Source organism: Solanum tuberosum, unplaced genomic scaffold, assembly GCF_000226075.1.
Source record: "Solanum tuberosum cultivar DM 1-3 516 R44 unplaced genomic scaffold, SolTub_3.0 scf00003, whole genome shotgun sequence".
Taxonomy (NCBI): domain Eukaryota; kingdom Viridiplantae; phylum Streptophyta; class Magnoliopsida; order Solanales; family Solanaceae; genus Solanum; species Solanum tuberosum.
In genome coordinates, this window is record NW_006238929.1 from 359,336 (window position 1) to 381,218 (window position 21,883).

Below are 21,883 nucleotides of genomic sequence, written 5' to 3' on the forward strand. Positions count from 1 at the left end.
TTAAGGAATACCTACATAATATATATTTGTAGTTTGTATTTCTGTCATTTGTATGTCATGCACGCTGGTCCTAAAGTCTTCTTGTTTGTAAACGTATAATTGTGATTGTTTATTCCACCATTTCCTATTAATTGTAAGCTTCATGTTGAAACTTTCTAATTCTTAAATTTGGAACTTGAACTCTGTCCATAATTAAGATCATTCTTGCATCTCTTTATAGCTCTTGAGTATTATTATAAGATGTATTATCGACATTTGTAAAAATAAATAAATTTCGTCAGTTAAAAAAACAGCCAACTTATTTCCTTTCTCTAAATACATGCTCCACCACAACTGAAACCTCTTCCATCAATTTTCAAATCTTCCTTACTTCCATAGCAACATTCCAAGGGGTCTCCCATAGACCCTCTAAAATCTTTTTAACAGGCCGAAATGCTTTGAACTCTACCACCAAGTTAGTACAGTAACCCAACATTCTAGTCTCAACAAATATAAATCTTCCTGCATAATTTCTAACACAATAGGCACCTGATCAACTTAAACCAAAACTATCTTTACAAGCTCCATCAGTGTTACATATAAAAGCACCCTCAATTGGAGTCTATATACCACCTTACACCCTATCCTAGGGCTGTAAAACTCAGCCAATAAACCATATCAGATCATGTAGAAGACATACTCCTTCTGTCCTTAATTACTTGTCCACTTTTGAATTGACACACCTATTAAGAAAATAATGATTGACATAGTGAGTTTACCATTTTACTCCTATTAATTATGAAATAGATGAATTAAAAACTTCAGATTTTCAAGAAGTTCTACCTTTTTAAAAGTAATTAATTGAGGGTATAATAGGTAAAAATTATCCTTTCTTGATTTGTCAAAATGAACAAGTAATTAAGAACAACTAAAAATGGAAAAGTGGACAAATAATTAGGGACAAAGGGAAAGGGAGTATTTATTAACCAAGGCTATAGACTTTTTGCCATTAAACATAGATTCCTGTTAATATCCATCTTCATGCTACTTCTAGACATCTTTTCTCCGTGAACTATAGCATTCCTTCTTCTCCATATTTGTCGCACTATAAACATAGGAACTGCTTTGAGTAAAGGCTTCAATTTAGGAGCCATATTTGAAGTTTCTCACTTATTAAATGTGTCTCTCAAGTGTAAGAAAGGGCCAAATAGTCCAACAACTGCTGTAAAATCTTTCCACATTATCTCAAATCAAGGCATCTCATGAAAAGGTGTTCAAAAGATTCTTGAACTCCTTGATTGCAACAACTAAACACCACAAAGTTTGCAATCCTACCATTGCTGAGAACTTCTCCAACTGGTAGTCTTTTCTTCCATAATCTCTATAAATAAGAAGACACTTTGAAAGGCACCCCTTTTGCCCAACAGCTGAATAGTTCCTTATGCAGATCATTTTTGGGTCTAATGACTTCCCAGGCAACTGATCTAACAGAGAACTTTCCAGTACTGTTTAGCATCCACAAAGCTTTGTCCCATTCTTCCACCCTCTCTTGTAGCTAGCCCATTCTTTTAATATGATCAAATATCTAACTGAATGTATTTGATAATAATTCTTCATGTGACTTACCTTCACTGAATAATTGTCTTACCTCATCCAACTGTAAGTTGAGATGTTGATGAGTCAGGGATTTCAACTCATTTGGAGCTTTATTTTCATAATTTTATTGTTATCAATGCTTAATTTATGCTCTAAACTGATGTTAAAGTGTTAATTTGCAGCAATGAAGACAAAAGAGCAAGACAAGGACATTACCGGACAAAAAGGAGCGAAAAAGATGAAGAAGTTGAAGAAGGGCAATCCTGGTGATCGTCAAGACCACTCGGCGAACCCTTCAACTTGCCAAGTGTTACAGCGTGCCAACCCTTGAGAAAAGCCAACTTGGCGATGGAAAGGGACCATCGGCGACAACGATCCTGATCACCTAAAGTTACAGAAGTCCAATGGTGCAGAGGCAAATCAAGAAGGCGATGAAGCGAGACACTTGGCTCATCACCGACTTGGTCGGTGATGGACGACTTACTCCGTCGATCGGTCCACAAGCTGAAAATTCGGAAGAGTATAAATGCAAAAAATTAAAAGATTTGAAGTGAGTTTTGATAGTCCGAAATTCTGAACAACTGTTCTAGTGTTTGAGAGATTTTACCTTGAGTTCTTGATCCCAAACACTAGTTTTAGAGTTTTTGAGTAGAGATTTCAAGTGAGTTTTGAATTTTAGTTGATTTGAAGCATTGTAAAGACTTGAAATTCATTACCCAGCTCATGGACAACATAGTTGGTAATAGTTTCTTACTTTTTATAATGTGTGGAATAAACCCCCATTCTTGGGGGTGTGATTAATTACCTCAATTAGCTTATGGGTGTTAGTAATTACTGATTTAATTGTTGTTTCGAAGTGGGTTTAATTGGTAACTGAGGTTTAACTCATGAATTGTAGTTGCAAATGCAATTCTAGTATAGTATTCTATGCTTGCTTGAGAAAGAGGTTTACAGTCAAGGTTATCGATTGATGATTGTAGTGATTGGGTTATCGTTGATTCAGCTCGAGAGAGTGAATCTGAATTCGATCCTACCAATCTAGCTCAAGAGAGTAGATTAATTGAGGTTTTGGGTTGTTTACATTGTTATGCTTGTCGAGGTTGATCGAGAGATGGATATTGCATCTATAGTCTAGCCTACCCACTAAGACTCATTGAATTTCAGTAATTGGTAATCACCTGTATAACGAAATTGGAAATTAATTGATCACATCCCCAAGGATCCCTCTCTACTTGATCACTCCCCTGTTTTTGTAGTTGTTAAAGTTGCTAATTGACAAACCTGATCCCCCATCTGACACTTGTTGTCAAACCTTAAATTTACTTTGATTTGTTTCGATAATATTTACTTTTACAACCGATTAGAACACACTTTTTACTTCTTAATTGAATTCCATTCCGTATCACTCCCTGTGGGATCGACCCCAACTCTTTGTTGGGTTTATACTAGATTTCGATCGCCTACACTTAGAATTGGATGAAGTGTAGTTGAGCGTTATCAAATGTCCAGTAATAGGGATGAAATAATGTAGAGCACCCAGTTGATTCCAGTTATCAAACCACACTCTTGAATGCCCACACTTAGGCTCCCACCATATCTCCCGATCAAACATATATCTAGCTTCTAGCATATATTTCCAAGTCTGAGAACCACCTCTCTATTCTACCATATGAGGCCCGTTCTTCTTATAATATGTGTTCCATATAAAGGTTGACCAAAGGAATTTTTGAGTCTTGAAGACCCACCACAACTTCGCAAACAAAGCCCTTCCAGCATCAATAAAGACTTGCACCCAGATAGCCTTTCCTTCTTAGGTTAACAAATTTCAAACCATGCAATCAAGTGTTTGCTTCTTCCAGCCTCCTTGACATTTTAAAAAAAAAATCTAGCAAAGATTTTGTTCAGGTCATGGATCACACACTTCGGAGAGTTGATAGTAGAGAGTAAATAAATAGAAATACTATTTAGGACAATGTTAATAAGGACAACTTTGCCACCAAAAGAAACCCCTTCCAAGCTTGCAACTTATTATGAACTTTCTTAATCAGACCTGAAAATGACACTTTTTCTTCTTTTCATGGGTTATGAGGCAAAACCCAAATAAGTTAGTGGAAACTTGCCTTGTTCAAACCCAATAGCAAACCCAAATAAGTTTGTTCATCAGTTGCCTTGATGAAGACTCATAATTCTGTAAAACATTCGTCACCATTTCCACTGATTTTTTATCAAATGATACAAAAATTATTGTATCATCTGCATAATACAAGTGATTGATCTGTTCACTCCATCCACTTTGGCAAATCAACAACAACAACAACAACAACATACCCAGTGAAATCCCACAAAGTGGGGTCTGGGGAGGGTAAAGTGTACGCAGACCTTACCACTACCTCGTGGAGGTAGAGAGGCTATTTCCGGAGGACCCTCAACCCACTTTGGCAAATCAGAACATTTAAAATCCGGATCAAGGAATAGGGAGTTTAAAGCTGTAGATAAAATTTCAGCGGTTAAAATAAATAAAGTCTCCTTGCTTTTGACACCCTTGGTTGAATGAAAGAAACCATGTTCCTGACTATTAATCAGAATTGAATACCAATTATTTGCAACCAGCCTCCACACTCTATCAGAAACATCAATATCAAACCCCGTCTTTTTTAAAACTTCAATTCACCCTATCATAAGCGCCTTGGCAATGTCCAGTTTAATCACCACATTTGCAAGCTTGACTCTACATCTGATATCAGAAATAATTTATTGAACTAAAAACATATTCTTAGTAATATTTCGCCCTTTAACAAAGCCATATTGATTCATAGAGATCAACTTAGGTAAAATCCCCACAACTCTATCATGTACCAACCTAGATATAACCTTATTCAGAAAATTACTAAGACTAATAGGTCTCATATCAGAGAAAGTTTGTACAACTTCTTTCACCAAATTAGTATGGGTAATAGACTTGGGTAGGGTAACACTTTCAAAGAAAGCCTTCACCACATTAAACACATTTACCCCCACCACCTCCCATGATTTCTGAAAAAAGTTCTCAGTGAAGCCATCAAGTCCACTGGCACTATCTCAATCAACTCAGAACCCACAGTTTTAACCCCTTTCAAAGAAGGAATTTTATTAATCTTTTCATTATCTTCAGCATATATCATATTAGGAATATGATCCAACAATGTCAGCTCCACATCACCCCTTCTATCTGAACATTTATCCTTGAAGAAAAGAACTTCTCCTGGAAGTTGTCTTTATTTTCTTGTCATTACTCTATATTAGAAGTTCTCGTACAAGTCTAGACTAGGTCCTTGAGAAATGTCGGATTTTATGAAATAAGACGAGTTTGAGTTTTCGATCGATTTATTTGTTTATTTTTATGAATGAGATTCTCTTTGAAATTATCTTTAAAAAAGAGGGATGGATGGTAAGGAGTCTCCTATCAAATTAGAACCAACTAGGTGTCCACACAATCTCTTAAGTTGACAAAATATGACGTAAAAATTATTGCAAATCACAATAATACAAAAGGCATATAAGAAAGTTAATTGACTCTCTCAATTTCATATGTATCACATAAATTTTGACAGAACATAACATATATTGGGTTCATGCTAACACAGACTCCTATATCTAGTTTTAAAATAGATACCATAAGTTAAATAAAAATAGTACATTTAAGTATTGTAAATATGTATGATGACTGAAATAAGTTAATCTAGTAAATTCGAACTTTTTTTGAACTCCAGAACTATTCAAAAAGTTTTAAAATAGCATCATGACTGAAATAATGTGAAAACAATTGTTTCACTCATGCTACCACTTTTGAAATTAATGACAATATATATAATTGTATCCTATAAATTCACATGGTCAACTTCAAAACTGAAACACCAATGGCTGAAGTTGTTCTGTGTTTTAGTTGAAGATATTTGTCCAAACCGTTTCCCCTGTCAAACATTAGTAGCTTTTAAAACAGTGATAACATGAGTCAAAAGTAAGCTATCTACCAATTTTTACACTCAAATCTTGAATTTATGGAGGTATACTTGAGGCATTCTAGTTCGTACATGTTGGTTCTCGATGGCTAAAGAAAATTGAAATTGAGAAGCCAACGAAACCTTGGTCAATGAGACCTGAAAGATGGCTGCAAAGTTGATGGGGTCTAAATGATGATAAAAGCAATGTTTCTCAAAACACAAAGTGCTCCTTTTTATAAACAAAGGGAAAATGAACTTCAAGATTTCACCTACACTCGGCAGTAACATGGCATATGCTGATAGTAAGAGCAAATTTTATGAAATTAATCTATAAGGATGAATTGACCTCATAATCTCAACATGACAAGAAAAATTGGTTATTGTCCACATGCTAAAAGTACAAAGGAAAACAAATATTTGCAGAATAACTTGATATTCCAGAATCCAGTCAATCAGTACTACTTCAAATGAGAACGTTCCTTGCAAAATCTTCCACTGATTTAGCTCTAAGTAATCATCTTTCATTCTGCAAAAAGATAAACAAATAATGAATTCTTTGTGAGAAACATCGCCTCAGAGCACACTTAATAGAAAGCAACCAATTACATTTAGGTACGTGTAAAATGTCCAGTTCGAGTGAAAGTACAATTAAAAAGAAAAATGTTGACATTATCAGCATTAACAGGAACATCAGATATTATAAACACCATGACCAAGCACCAAGAAATGTTTTATTGTGTATAATTATATTATCCACACCTCACATATTACTAATTTTTAAGAAATAAGCTCAAGATCCAGATAATTGTTCCATCATCAAAAGCTTTCATTTGACCGTCATTTCTAGTTTTCAGTCCCATCAGGACCAGCTCAAACAGGCTTCTCTCTATCAATGAACTTATTTCAGAGCCCACGAGACAGCTCACATTCATTCAGCATGCATTCACCTCTCCAAACTTCATATTTTGAGAATCCCAATAGTATGAATTTGCTCCTTCCATAAAATGATAATGAAAGAATAATCCTAGAGTCCACCCTGAAAGCTTGATATACAAACTAACCCGCTAACAGGACCAAAAGTCCAGAATAGAATGCAAGCAAGTGCTTTATTTAGAAATCCACAAAGCACTGTGCGCACTCAAGTCATCACTAAAATTAATCAGGCCAAGTCTGATTATCACAATATGAATCAGAACATGTAAAATTTCTCCAATTTATTTTTCATCATCTTTCTTTCATTTTCTTCTACCCCGTACCTGAAAAGTTATTTCTATTTCTCCCATCTTGTGCTTAAGCTCGTAGATTAGGATATAGCATCCAATTACTCCTTTCTGCCCCACTTTAATGAGAGTATAAAGTTATCCTTATCTTGACTCCTTGAGATGGGATAGACTATACTAGTTCCTTCTTTTTTCCTATGACAGTCACGAGTCACGACAAAGAAACTTGTCTTGATGGAATATTCAAGCCAATTCTACTAATCAGCCCAAACTTCCAGATTGAGCACCTAATGATGGGATGGAACTACCCCCACATTTCTCATAACAGACAATTTACCTTTGCCAAAAGTTATTAAATAAGTTGAGCTATAATGATCCATGATATCCCCTAGAGAAGTAAAAAAATTAAGACTACCTCTCAACCTCATTAATTTAGTAACTGGTCAACACACTAGCTGCTAGGCAAACTGCAATTCAATTTAAATTATATATATAGACATGTCTATATGTGTGTATGTATTTCTGTGTATATATTTAATCAGTAAATAAAATATCTCACTGCATCCATCATCAAGTGAATGCAGTGGGGTGTGGAATGTGCATTACAAAATGTAAAAACTAAAATTCATTACTGTATTAGGAGCGGAATTGAAGAAGTGTAATAGGCTGTCTAAGGCCACATTTGTTTGCACTTAATGGAGGTCTGAATCTTAATCATTTAGATTCAGCCAATTAAGTGCGTTTGTTTTTCAGGTATGAACCTTAATCATTCAGATACAGCCCATTAAGTCTATTTGTTTATTTTTTAAAAAAGTTTCTTTATGGATCTGAAAAGATCAGAATGAATCAAATATAAGAGTCTTAACAACATTAGACCTATTTAATAAGCCATAAAAAAGGTGTCGTCTCTCTCTCTCTTTGAACACAACTTTTCTTCTCTCTTGCTACCGACTTTCTTCCTCTATTTTCTCAATCAAACACCATTTTTTTCTCCTGAGCAGGTAAGTTTTCATTATCTTTAGAAGTATTTTGTTTAGTGTATTTTTTATACTAGTTCTCAGACATGTGCATTGCACATGTATCCCATACAATTTTAAACTACACAAACACACAGTCAAATATGAACCTGTGTGCTCCAAACATAGTCCATGTCCACACTTCAAAGTTCAAATATGCAAAGGCATTTGCAGATCAACTTCTATCTGAATTTGAGTTTTATTGCAATAGAAGCTTTTCAGAAATACATATTATACTAAAAGAAGTGAATACGCTGCTAGCTTAGCTATAATACAAAAAGTGTTGGTCAATATTTGTAGTAGCTAAACAATTGGGATAGATTTACCTGAAGTAGACTCTTTTTGGAGGAGAAATCTAACCGAAAGAAGGCAAATGGAATAATGGGACAAGCACACCTTATGATGCACTTTATAGAGTATTTTAAAGAATATGAAAAAATTGACTAGAATAAACATCATGGAGAAGATAAAACTACGTACAACCAATAATAACCAAGAAAAATTAATATTAATATAAATGAATAAATGAAGAATGTAAAAAGGTTGTAAAGAGAAGTCACTATAGAAGATGAAAGAAAGAAAATTTAATGAGTGAAATAATTTAGGGAATTTATACACTTGTGACCTGACCATAATTAATTGTTGTTACACTGCCTTCCTGCATCCTCACCAAACGTTTATGTTCCTATAAGATAAGTTGCTCGGACTCTTCATTTTTGGTGCCTCAACCCGTGTTGATACGACATGGGTGTGGTGTGGGATCTGTGTCTGACTTGGTCAACCGATTTTGGGTACTCTGATCAAAATCGATGGGGAAAGTCTGGACAGTTTTAATGATTTCTATAATCAATACAAAAACTAAGATGAAATGGAAGAAAATGGAATACCTTTTAAATAGAAATTTCTATGTCACTACTTTTCCTTTAATCTCCTTCCAAGATTCTCCCCAAGTTCTCCACATAATATCTCATAATTTAGTTTTATAACTTTATTTTTAGATATTTTAATTATTTTTAGGCGAATCCCCGCACCTGTATCCATACATATCCCATATGCCCGAATCTTAAAAATTAGATCATGAAGGATTTGACCTCTAGATCTGAACCCGTGTCGGACACCCGCACCCAAGTCCGAGCAACTTAGCATCTAAGCATGTAGTGAAGGAGAAGGTGAAAGAGATTAAAAAAAAAATTATGGCAGTAAACGCTTTGAGGAAGCATTAATATAGAATTTGGATTCATTGAATTTTGAGGGGCTAATGAATTTTGTTATATTTTCTGATGTAAACAAAAGTTACAAATCAAGATTTGCTTTTACTTCAGGGCTTAAATGGTAAACTTACTTTTGATTTAAATTCTTCCCATATATATATATATATTATTGTAGTAACTCAACTTGATGGGGTTATTTTGGTATTTCAACTTATAACTTTTTTTGTCCCCCTTTTAGTAATATCACGTTGATGTTTGTCAAGAATTCTTGTTGTACAAATACTTTTGGGTGTATGATGTTTATCAAGAACTCAAGATTTTTGAGTGAAAAAATACTCACCATGATTAAAAACAACTATGTAAATACTTGAGGTCTCTTATTAAAATTTTGTTTTCGACAACTAATTTTATTGAGTCTTTTTTATCATCAAACTTGCTTGTATGATCAAACCCACTTGTAAGATTACACTAGATATATTTTTACGGTTGAATTTTGTTTTAGGCCACTAATTTTATTTAAGATTCATTGATCATCAAACTCACTTGAGAAATTATACTAGATATACTATTGTTGTTGAAATACGTATATACTTGAAGTTTCTAATTAAAATTTTGTTGTTGGATAATTTTTTTTATTAAAAGATGTGCATATGTTGAATTCTTTTAAAAAATCATGTTACAATAATTTTTATATTGATATATTATTTCATATGCACATTCAAATATTGAAAATAAACAGTCTTAATTATTCAATGTTCAGATTAGAGACCATATCTTAACCTTCAAATGTGTATTCAAATCTAGGCATCTGGATCTTAATGCACATTTTAATATTCAAATTCAAACGTCTTAATCTTAATGGAAACAAATGAGGCCTAACCTTAGTTGCGCGGACTCTTCACTTTTGATGTCGCACCCGTGTCGAACTCTCCAAAAATGTACTACTTTTGGTGAATCCGATGCGCACCCGTTGAAATTTTTGAAGAGTCCGAGCAACATAGGGCTTAACTCAATTACATACCAAGTTCTAACATCAAAACGTCAATAGAGAAATCTATATGCACATACTTCCCTTCAAACAAAATAATAGATTTTTTTAATCTAAGTAAGCTTGATTAAAGGAGGAGTCTTGACACAACGAGAAGAGCCATAATGTGACTAGGATAACACAGGTTCAATCCATGGAAACCTCTTGCAAACACACAAGCTAAGGTAGCGAATAATAGATCCAATGTGACCTGCCCTTCCCCGGACCTCACGCATAGTGAAGCTTAGTACATTGGGTTGCCTTTTTTACTTTGATAAAGAATTTCAACCTAATATAAGAAATAAATTTGAACATACCCAATGTAATCTCACAAGTAAAGTGTAATCCCATAAATGAGGTCCGAGAAGGGTGGGGTATATATAGACCTTGCCTTTAATCTTATGTGAGATAGAGAAATTCCGCTAGACCCAAGGTTCAAGAAAAGAGTTTCCATAAACAACTTTAAAAATACAAGAGTAAAGGCTATGGAGAAGATATTGTAGAAAAGAAAAGCAGTAACAACAAAAATAGTAAAATATGACAAATACAAGACTAAAAGCTATGGAGAAAATATTGTAGAAAAGAAAGTATTGACAACAAAAATATTAAAGTTAACCCAAGTAAGAAATGACCTTGTTGGTGTTTTTTAAAAATGGGGCACACAAAAAGATTGAAATGACTTTCAATAGCTTTCAATAATTTTATTAAGCATTGAGGGGCTTTAAATAGCCAACATAAACCACATAATCTGCATAATTTAAAATTTAAACAACCTAAAATATCTCAACAACATAAACAAACTAACTAAAATTCAAAATTCAAATTTATTCAAACTAAATAACTTATTTTGCTAAAAGTTACTGCAGTAACTAAAAGCAAACTTCAACACTCCTCCTTTGCTTTAGTTACTGCAATTGAAAAAAATGCTCCTCCTCAATTTTTGTTTTGGTAGTTGATGCTGGATTTTTACATTGTTTTTGAACTTGCAAAATTTCTTATTTTTTCTTTTTCTTCTTTTGACTTTGTTCTTCAAAAACACATGCGATGACATTGTCTTGTGTAGAAGTTTTTTTGAAAGTGCTTTAATCTGAACTTTTGTATGATTTGCAGAGAGAGGTTGTAAGGATTTTTCTTCCATCACAACCTCACATATCACATATGTTTCAAAATATGGTTTTATTCTCACAGACCAAATTTGATAGTTTTCGTCTGTAAAAATTTGTGGGGCATTCAAAGAGAGACTGTTGCTGGCCATTATTTTGGTTAAAAATGATTTAGAAAAGCCTGTTCGTTGAAAAAAGCACCGGTTGAAAAGGTAGCCTTGATGAGTTAAAATGGGTAGCCCTTACGGGTTAAAAATGTATGGTAGTTCTTTGGAAGATTTCACAGATCCCTTAAAATCAATGAAGCTCTTGATACCATTGTTGGTGTATTTTTAAAAATGGGGCAGCACAAAAAGATTAAAAATGTCTCTCAATGGATTGAAATGACTTTCAATAATTTTATTAAACATTGAGGGGCTTTAAATAGTCAACATAAAACACATAATCTGCATAATTTAAAATTTAAACAACCTAAAATATCTCAACAACATAAACAAACTAACTAAAATTCAAAATTTTATTTTGGTTAAAAATGATTTAGAAAAGCCTGTTCGTTGAAAAAAGCACCGGTTGAAAAGGTAGCCTTGATGAGTTAAAATGGGTAGCCCTTACGGGTTAAAAATGTATGGTAGTTCTTTGGAAGATTTCACAGATCCCTTAAGATCAATGAAGCTCTTGATACCACTGTTGGTGTTTTTTAAAAATGGGGCAGCACAAAAAGATTGAAAATGTCTCTCAATGGATTGAAATGACTTTCAATAGCTTTCAATAATTTTATTAAGCATTGAAGGGCTTTAAATAGCCAACATAAAACACATAATCTGCATAATTTAAATTTAAACAACCTAAAATATCTCAACAACATAAACAAACCAACTAAAATTCAAAATTCAAATTTATTCAAACTAAATAACTTATTTTGCTAAAAGTTACTGCAGTAACTAAAAGCAAACTTCAACAGACCTTAAATCAAGGACTTCAGTTTTTGACAGGGCTTTGGGTACATTGGGAGCTTGGGACTAGCTCAAATCGAATGATGCCTCTAGTTGTGAAATTCTTTTAGAATTGTACAAGATAACTCCCGGGTTGTTTAGAATCATCCACCCTTGCAAACACAACACTTTGATTATCCTAGAAATTTGCATTCGCACAACATATACATGTGCATACACACATACATACATTTGTATAAAAAGTTTGTTAGAGCATGAGACCTTCTGTAAAAATAAAATTAAAAGACCATCCTAGAGCCACAATTACACCCTAAAAGGATGGCGTACAAATGAACCATCATTAAACACTGCAACGAGAAGCAAATGTCTAAAATAATTATTCTAGCAAGTGTCTTCATCTGAAACCAGGAAATTTTGTGTATACCAAACTTGTGCTTTTTCATCCAACTTAAATGATAATAATATCATCCCAATTGTTACAACGAGATTGGTTACTCTTGTTTCATTTTTTTCCATCCAATCCTAGGACAACAAAACATGTCTGGATGTTATATTCTAACCAAAACACTTCAATAACTAACCCAATCTTCTAGGGCTAGCACTATGAAACACGTAGAACTCCCCCCCCCCCCCCCTATAACTAGATTTTCCCTTCGCCTACACCTAGGTATAACTTTTATGATACCCTAGTCTACCCTAGGGAAGTACAATCATACTTACCTCGCTGATTAAGCAAAAGAACATTTTACTAGCTTCTAAATGAAGTGCACATTCAGTTTTGCTTGCTCATATGCTTGCAATTGATTTTATGAGAAATATAGAAGAATATTATTGAATTGTGTGTTTACATTATTTAACTGAGACCCTACTTATCGGCACTACAATACAATCTTTTACCAAGTAGGATACTATATATTATTCCTATGCTTATTCCTATTCTAAGTAGGATTGAACATACTTATCCCTATTTTAAGTATGATTGTATATACCTATTCCTATTCTAATACTCCCCCTCAAGATGGTGCATACAAATCACATGCACCTAGCTTGTCAAAAATGTAATTAATAGGGAGACCGATGAGGGACTTGGTGAAGATATCTGCAAGTTGATCACTTGACTACACAAATTTTGTAACAATATCTCCCAAGAGTATCTTTTCTGACAAAATGGCAATCAATCTCAATGTGCTTAGTCCTCTCATGAAATACTGAACTTGATGTAGAATGTCGATAAAACACAGAATGATGAACTCCACTACAAGTCATGTCAAACTCCTAATTATTGTACTCAACTTCCCAAACCAAGCTTAAGAACGTTTCAGACCATAGAGTGACTTATGCAATCGACATATAAGGCTACTAGACTCCCCTTGAGCAACAAAACCAAGTGGTTTCTCCATATAGACTTCTTCATTAAGATCACCATGAAAAAAAACATTCTTAATGTCCAGCTAATTAAAAGGCTAATGACGAACAACAACCATGGATAGAACAAAGCCAACATATGTTATTTTAGCCACGAGAGAGAGTATCATTGTCACGGGAAAGACGCATAAAACTATGCCAATCAGATCTGAGGAGTAACCTGAAAGACGCATAGTGCAACATAACACAGATATGAGTTATGACAAAGTAGACCGAAAAGATGCACAGTGCTACACAAATCAAATATGAGAAAGAAGTCACCAAAAGAATGGTATGGTGCTAAGCAAATTGGATATGAGAAAGTCGTCACTGGAAAGATGCACATGTTATGCAAATAGGATATAAGAGCGTAGTCATTCGAAAGATACACGGTGCTACGCAAATTGGATACGAAAAAGTCGTCACCGTAAAGATGCATGGTACTACCCAAATCAAATATGAGAAAGTAGTCATCGGAAAGATGACACAATGCTACATAAACTAGATATAGGAAAGTACTCACCAGAATGATGGCACGATGCTACACAAAGCAGATATGAGAAAGCTATAGAGTTATCTCTTGTGGGTGGATCTTTCTGTTAGATTGAGTAGTTATATTGTTTTGCCTGAATATGGTTTGTCCATGTTTTCTATCCATGTATCTGGGTATCATCTTATTTTCTTCTCAGTCTTACAGGGAGTAGTGTACTGGCAACCACCTGTGCGAGCACTTGAAAAGGTGAAAGAAGTCATTTGGGAACCTTCAGTTGGTCGTTATGGTGCTGATGAGGGCCTTCCTAAGCTTAAGGAGGCGTTGATGCAAAAGGTATGGTTTATCAGTTGGATTACTCTGGTACTCTGGTTTGCATCTTATAGGCTGGGTAGTGGAACAAATAATGGAGTGGCGTAGGGTACTTTTGCTTAGTGAACCAGTAGTACTGTCACATGAAATTGGCTTCATTTCATGTTTTCAAACTATATTATTCACTCGTTGAGATTTGGTTTTTACATCTTTCGATCTAATACTTTTTTTGTGCTTTTCTCTAGTTGGGTCGTGAAAATAACCTACATAAGTCCTCGGTGATGGTTACTACGGGTGCAAATCAGGTAAAATATTACGTTATTACTATTTAGTAATTTGAGGGTATAGGTGCCAGTCAGCTTGCCTCTCTTTCTTACCCATCCTTAATAATAGTAGGCTACCTTTCTTTCTCGCTTTTCTTCGAGCTTTTTCCAGATAAAGGTTGGATGGTGTAGAATGAAACTGCATTTTGGTGATTTGCATGCTTGAGTTAGAGTGGATTGATATTGACAGAGGACCAATATTTGGGTGCATGTTTACTTCACCTTCCTTAGCTATTCTTCAGTCTCCTTTTCCCACTGTCCCTTCATTTATGTTCAAAGTTGGCTAGTTCGTAGCCTCTAGTCTTACTCATGTTTTGACTAAGGATGAATTAAGGTTACTTCAAGAAGTACTCCTTACATGTTGAGATGATTCATTATGTGCATCGATTAGGCTTCATGACCTATGTTGTCTAACTTTTATGTTATGTTTATGCGAGCTATCATATTTAGAACATTTTTGTACTAACGCATAATCTTGCCTACATTTCTTATCCAAATGTAGGGTCCGGCGTTCCCGATTCTCACCTCTGTGGCTAGGATCCATAGTAGAAGAAGAGTTGAAGATTGGTGAGTCCTCATTCATCCGAGGATTTGGCCACTACTTTCCTTATGTTCTTTTCATTTTGAGTTTTGAACATTAATGTACGGGCTACGTCCCGAGGAGGAGGAGGAAAGAAACAGAGGAAGAAGAAGAAGAAATACGTATTGGTTGGACTTTGAAGTCACCAAAAAAGTCTGGTTGGTTGCCGAAGAAGTCTAATTGAGTCGACTAATTGGAGTCACAGTCGCAGTCTAAGAGTGCAATTATGTAAATCGGGAAAGAAAACCTCAAATTACCTTTTAACTTTTAAAACCCTAAATTGGTTGCCTTTTTTTAAGAAAATACAAAAGGCGATGCCTTTCTCGCCTTTGTTGCCTCTCACCATTGTCGCCATGGCGACGGCCTTTAGAAGATCGCCTCACCACAAAGCTAAAAGGTGATGAAGGGTCACCTCGCCTCTCGCCATTGGCGACGAGGAGATCGCCTTTCACAACATTGGGTATCTATCCCAATTTTTTTTGTCGATTTTGGTCAAAGCACCCAAAATCAGTTGACCAAATCAAGCACAGATCCTTGACCTACATCACGACGTGTCGACCCATGTGTGGCCCCAAAAGTGAAGATTCCGAGCAACATGTATTTTCTATATTGGTTTCACATCGGGGTCCTTCAAAGGGCAGGAAGTTCTCTATATTCTTACAAAGGGAAGGAAGTTCTCAATATTCTTCTCTTGGACCTAACATAAAAAAGGGGAGGAAAATAAAAAAAAATTGAGCTAAATTAGTCTTTTCTATTATCAACATCAAGTCAGCTGACTGAAAATATGGATCTGTTCAGCATAATATGAGTAGAATAATATCATAATATGCTAATGATTTAGTGCTCTGACATTGACAAGTTAGTGGACAGTTTTAACCTTAATTGTTATGGGGACAAAGGCTGAATAAGCTGAATATTACAAGCTCATCTTGTGGATTTTTGCTGAAAATTATATGTTAATCTGCCTATGGGCTTCACCTACTTTAATATCCAAACTTCCAAATCAAGCAAGTGTTGAGACACAACGAAATCAGGAATGGGGCTAGAATTGTGATAACCACAACCCATAATGAGGGGATGGGTGGGTTGGGGGGGGGGGGAGGAACTTGTTATCAAATTGTGCATCTAGTAAAGCAGGAATCAGTAAAGGCAGTGATAGGAATTATACCATACCTAGAGGAGCAGTAAGAAACCACACTTCAAATATGGAAGAAAGTGCAAGCAAATATGAGGAGATTCTGACAAACATATACTGAAGAAGACGAACAAGAATATGAAAAGCACAAAAATGTACAGCAAACAGATGATGAGAATTTGGTATGTGATAAATGGGAACTCGGGAACTTCCTTAGTTTTTAGGCATTTCAGTTTAAGCATATGAGGATGAGGCATTAACCCTTAGTGTCAAAATAGATGTAATATGAAAAGCACAAAAATGTACAGCAAACAGATGATGAGAATTTGGTATGTGATAAATGGGAACTCAGGAACTTCCTGCGTTTTTAGGCATTTCAGTTTAAGCGTATGAGAATGAGGCCTTAACCCTTGGTGTCAAAATAGAAAAGAGAATAGACTACAAGGGGAGGACAATAAAACCATCCCTACCACTACAAAATCTGATCACAGAGAAAAGAATATATTGGAATTGACATATTGACATGTTCAATAAGCTGTGATGGGAGAAAGGTAAATTTACATAACAGGAAGAAGAGAGTGAAGTTAGGTAAAGAATAAAAAATATTCTGCAGATCTATAAGATGTAACAAAATCTATGAGAGGCCACGCTATATAGAGAAATGGGAGAGGAACAGATAAGGGAAAGGCAAGAGAGTTGGAAGACTGAGTACATCGCTTAAACACAAGCAGAATATGTTAGAATAATAAGATTCTCCAGTATCACTTGGATTAAATGGATGCAAAATATTATAATAAAGAGGGAAATATACATAAGTGAAAGCAGTTTTCTGAGTTGTTCCCCTTCTGTATTGTATGTCTAGAGTCTAGACTCTGGTTAGAGTTAGATTTTGCATTTTAAATTAACAGTTGGTTGAATTTGTTTACAAGTCTAATGTACTCTCTAGTTGTATATTCTTGTTTCATGCATTAGTATAATATTATTTTAACTTAGAAAAAACCATCCTCACTTTCAAATTAAATCAAGAAAAATCTGATCAGATGTGTCATAATTGATTATGACTTGAAAAGGTTAGTCCAAGACGTCACGCCACAAAGTTTTCATAATGCTCTAGTTTGACACTGCAAACAAATTCAAAATACACTGCTTACAAAGTTTACATAGAAGGAACCATATTAATTAAAGTAGGCCAGTGACTTGCTCAATAAGCTCTAGTTTGACACTGCAAACAAATTCAAAATACCTGCATCAGCCTCTAAGCTTCTCACCGGAAATATTGTCAGTATCTTCGCCATCCTCATCTTCATTGTCCTCATCATCATCATTTTCTCCATCGTCTCTTATTTTAGCAATTTCCAGCTGTGCCCTCTCAACTATCTGTTTCTTCTGCAACTCTAACTCCCTTTGGAAATCCCTTCTCATCTTCTCCAGCTCCATCATCTGCTTCCTCTTACTATTCTCAATCTTCTCATATATCTGCCCAAACCTTTGAATGGAATCCGCTAGCAACTTAGCTGATGCATCATCACCCTCCCATCCTCCGGAACCCTGCTCTTCCTCTTCTTCATCATTATCCGCATCTGATCCTGCAGGACTATCTCTCATCTCATCCAACACATTTGACCTATCCAAGTACATTCGTGGGTCCATAAACACATACTCCCCCGAATCGAGCCCACAACCCAATCCACAATGCCCTTTCATCCTCAAATTCATGAGCATATCCATTTTCTTAAAAAATGTCCACTTGCTATGAAACCCACCTCCAGTTTTCTCCATTTTTGTTATTTCCTTCTTGTACTTCTTCTTTAGCACATCTAATTGATTCCTACACTCAGCTTCAGTTTTATCAACACCAATCATTTCTGTTACCTTCTCTGCAACTTCACCCCAATCTTCAGCACGTAAGCTCCTCCGTCCGAGCTCCAAATACCTCTCACCCCACACTTCCAACAACACAAAACTCTCCTCTTCACTCCAGATTTCCTTTGAACCTGGACGAGGGGCAAAATTGTAATTTGAAACTAAAGTTTCCAACTTTCTCTTCCTTTTACCTTGAAAATTATCAACATCATTTTCTCCACTGCTAAATTCTTGATTTTCTTCTTCATCATCAGATTCATCAGCAGCAGCAGCACCAGCAGCACCATGATGGTTATATTGAAATTCATTATTATTATACCCATAATGGGTATTTCTTGGATAAGAGGTAGGGTTTCGAATTGAGCGTCTTGATCGAAGAGAAGAAGTGTAAATGGCAGCGTTGGGTCTTGAAGGGTATGGAGTTTCATCATCAGAATCATTCATAGTTAGGAAAAAGGGTTTTTTTAAGATCCCTGTCTTAGGGTTTTTGATGATTCAAAATTCACATCAGTTTCTTACACATTCCCAACTTTCTTCTCTTTTGCCCTTTAAATTCAATAACTACTTTTTAAACAACAAATTGACACCCCCACCCTCACCATAAAAGTTTAATTTTTTAACAAATGTCCAAACATAATTTTAAAAATTTATCTTTTACAATCTCCCGTGAATTCGTTACGAAACCGGTGAAAATCATTTACATCCCTAATTTTGGTTTAACAATCAAACTTCTCCTCAACTTTGAAAATTAACCATTTTCCCCTTTTGTACTACGCAAACTTTATTTTATCTTTACTATTTTTATTCTTCCGTTCATGTAACATATTTTTATAGTTTGTATTACACATTTTTATTGAAATTCATTAACATTATAAGTATAGATAAACCTTTTATAAGTTTGTTGCGAAATCTAATGTTATTTTTTTATGTTTGTTATTTTAATATTGGGAAAAGGCATAGATTCCTCCCTAAATTTGTCCCAAAAAGTCAGTTACGCGCTTCAACTATCACGACGACCTATTACACATCTTTACTACTTAAAAGTGAATTTATTTACCCTTTTAGTATTACTTAAAACATACTTAATGCATGCATGTAATATTAAAAGGGAAAAGGCACAACATTAAGTATGTATGCATGTGTTATGTGCATGCATATTCAAAATTTCACTTTTCTCTTAGGCGTAATTAGGGTTGCGTATTGGTAGGTTCGGTTTTGAAGTTTATCGGTTCAACTAATCGGTTATCGGTTTGTAGACATCCTTAACCGTTAAGAACCATTAAGATATTGTCTTATCGGTTCTCGATTTATTGATTATTGATCGTTATCGGTTCGGTTATCGATTTAATCGTTAAGATTTGACACAAAAAATAAATAATTGAAAATCACTTAGAAACATGGTGACAAACCAAATAAACCATGCACATGAGTTGATAAATTGTATCTTGCTAAAAAATAACACTAACACATTGTAGAATAACCAAAAGTTTGAGATTGTCAGAAATAAAAATATGAAACTAAATCTTAAGTAAAGGACTTTATATACCAAAATGGTATAAATATAATTTATTAATTTACTATCAGGTTATTGGTTAACCCGTTAAGAAAAAACCTCAAACCGTTAAGAATCGATAACCCGATAACAAAAAAAATCAAAATCGTTAAACCAATAATCCATTACCGATGAACCAATAACATTTTTTCGGTACGGGTTATCAATTTCGGTACGGTTTTGAATAGCCCTAAGTGTAATTCATTAACATATCTTTTAGCTTAACTTCAGTTGACGTCTATGTTCTTCATTTTTTGGTGTACACAAGTAGACACTTAAACTTATATAGAGTTGAACAAGTAGAGACACGTGTCGTAATATGTGTCATACATGGAATAAAACAAATTAGTTCGAGTGTATCTCATGTGAATTGACATGTAAGACATGTCTGTCTACTTGTGCATACCCAAAGTTTGACATAAATGTCAGTTCAAGCCAAGTTAAATGACAGATTTATGTAATATGTCTAGATTTTATTCTCTATTATAGATGTAGATAAATGAATTTTGATTGTCATTAATAAACTATTTTTAAAATTAAAATTAAAATTTATTTACAATATAAATAGATAATCTTTATAGAAATTGTTATGAAATATATCTTTAATTTTATTAATTATTTTTGTATTAATGCATCGAAATATGTTTATAAGGTTATCACATTATAGATTTCGTTAAAATTAATTTTGATTGACCCTGGGTTGTACAGTTGAGACCTACGACCCGTAGGAAGTGTTTGTGGAAAGTGATCCAAAATTTGGTCTCCAGTAACTCAACCTACGAGTGACCAGTACGGTCTGTAGGAGTTTATATGGACCGTACATGAGACCGTAGAGTTGATCCGACAATTTTAACTCAACATTATTTGGGTCTTTTCCTACCCTTTTAACACCTAAACTACATTGTTTCTAGAACATTCTAAGGTCCTATAACTGATGTTACCTTAAAATTTCCCCATTTCCCTCTCATTTACTCAAAATCTCAAAATTCCTAAAGGTCTTCTTCTCCAAATTCTCTCCAAGAATCTCAAGGAAAATTCTAGGGTTCTTCAAACTTCAAGCTCCCTTCTCCAATTCCAAGGCTTAGATACATTAAGATATGTAGGAAGTTCCAAAGATTTATCTATATCTCTTATATGATTTCAACCCAAATTTTAGGATTTTGCATGCTTTTTAAGGGGTTTCATTTGTTTATGACAAATTCATTCTATTTGATCTTAATATGCATGAATTGATCTAAATTCTATGTTATCAATGAATTTCATATGAACCCATGTCATATGCCTATTTTATGATTATGAACTATGTTTTTGAGATTATGCTTACATCATGAAATTGAAGAATTTATGAATCAAGGATGTTTTTAGATAAAGTATCATTATGGTTTATGAAAAAGGTTGCTTCAGTTTTGAAGTATTCTCATTATGAAGGATGATAATGATTTAGATTCTTTATGATAAGTGTCTTTATAAATATGTTATGAAATCATGATTTTGAAAGGATTTATTCTATGATATGAAGTGTATGATTGAATTGATATTACTAGATTCTTACCTTTACAAGTATTATTATAATGGTTATCTCCGTTGAGGGTTTACTTAGCATAGAGAGGAATTTGGGAGGGAGGCTCTCCCGTTAGTAGATGTCGGGTCTCTAGTAACAATCCCCTTGTCCATAATTACGTGCCTCCATAGGATTTTGTCCCGATTTGACATAGCTAGTGGATTCACCTAAGCTCAAGAACATGGTCCTTATCTTGGAAAGTAGGACAATCTTTTTTCGGTGTGGAAAGATACCATATTTCATGTTATAGCTCACATGGTCTATGTCAGTTAATGGTAAACATCCCACAAAAGAATTTAGATTTCTTTATAGAGTTTATGGTTTCCTCAAGGACTATAATTTAAGTTAATGTTATGATTTTCAAATATTGTATCAACCTTGTCTCATGATTTATGATTTTAGCTTATCAAGGTTTGATATATTTTACTTGGTCATGCATCTTCATATTTTCAAGACTTGGCATGTTTCACATTTATGGTTATGCATGTTCCCCATATTCAATACATTCAAAGTACTGATACATATATCTCTTGTGCCTATATTGTTTCATATATATAGGGTCCGACATTCTTCCATCA

The 21,883-nt window shown here is 34.4% G+C and overlaps 1 protein-coding gene across 2 annotated transcripts; it reads right to left on the reverse strand.

Moving 5' to 3' along the window:
* Positions 1-5,762: 5,762 nt before the first annotated feature.
* Positions 5,763-18,751, reverse strand: LOC102592836 (trihelix transcription factor ASIL2). 2 transcript variants are annotated; one of them, XR_001472294.1, is made up of 3 exons: positions 17,573-18,751; positions 17,392-17,450; positions 5,763-6,081 (listed from the first exon to the last, which is right to left on the reverse strand). XR_001472294.1 is itself a non-coding variant. In XM_006338095.2 (2 exons), exon 1 carries the CDS (start codon positions 18,634-18,636, stop codon positions 17,578-17,580), a length of 1,059 nt encoding a protein of 352 aa, XP_006338157.1. In that variant the 5' UTR covers positions 18,637-18,751; the 3' UTR covers positions 5,763-6,081; positions 17,573-17,577. The 2 variants fall into 2 exon arrangements, 1 of the variants encoding a protein (XP_006338157.1); XM_006338095.2 differs by lacking the exon at positions 17,392-17,450.
* Positions 18,752-21,883: the final 3,132 nt, after the last annotated feature.

Bases quoted from the DNA above. Each gene is read 5' to 3' on its own strand.
- LOC102592836 (XM_006338095.2), bottom strand. From the start codon at position 18,636: ATGAATGATTCTGATGATGAAACTCCATACCCTTCAAGACCCAACGCT.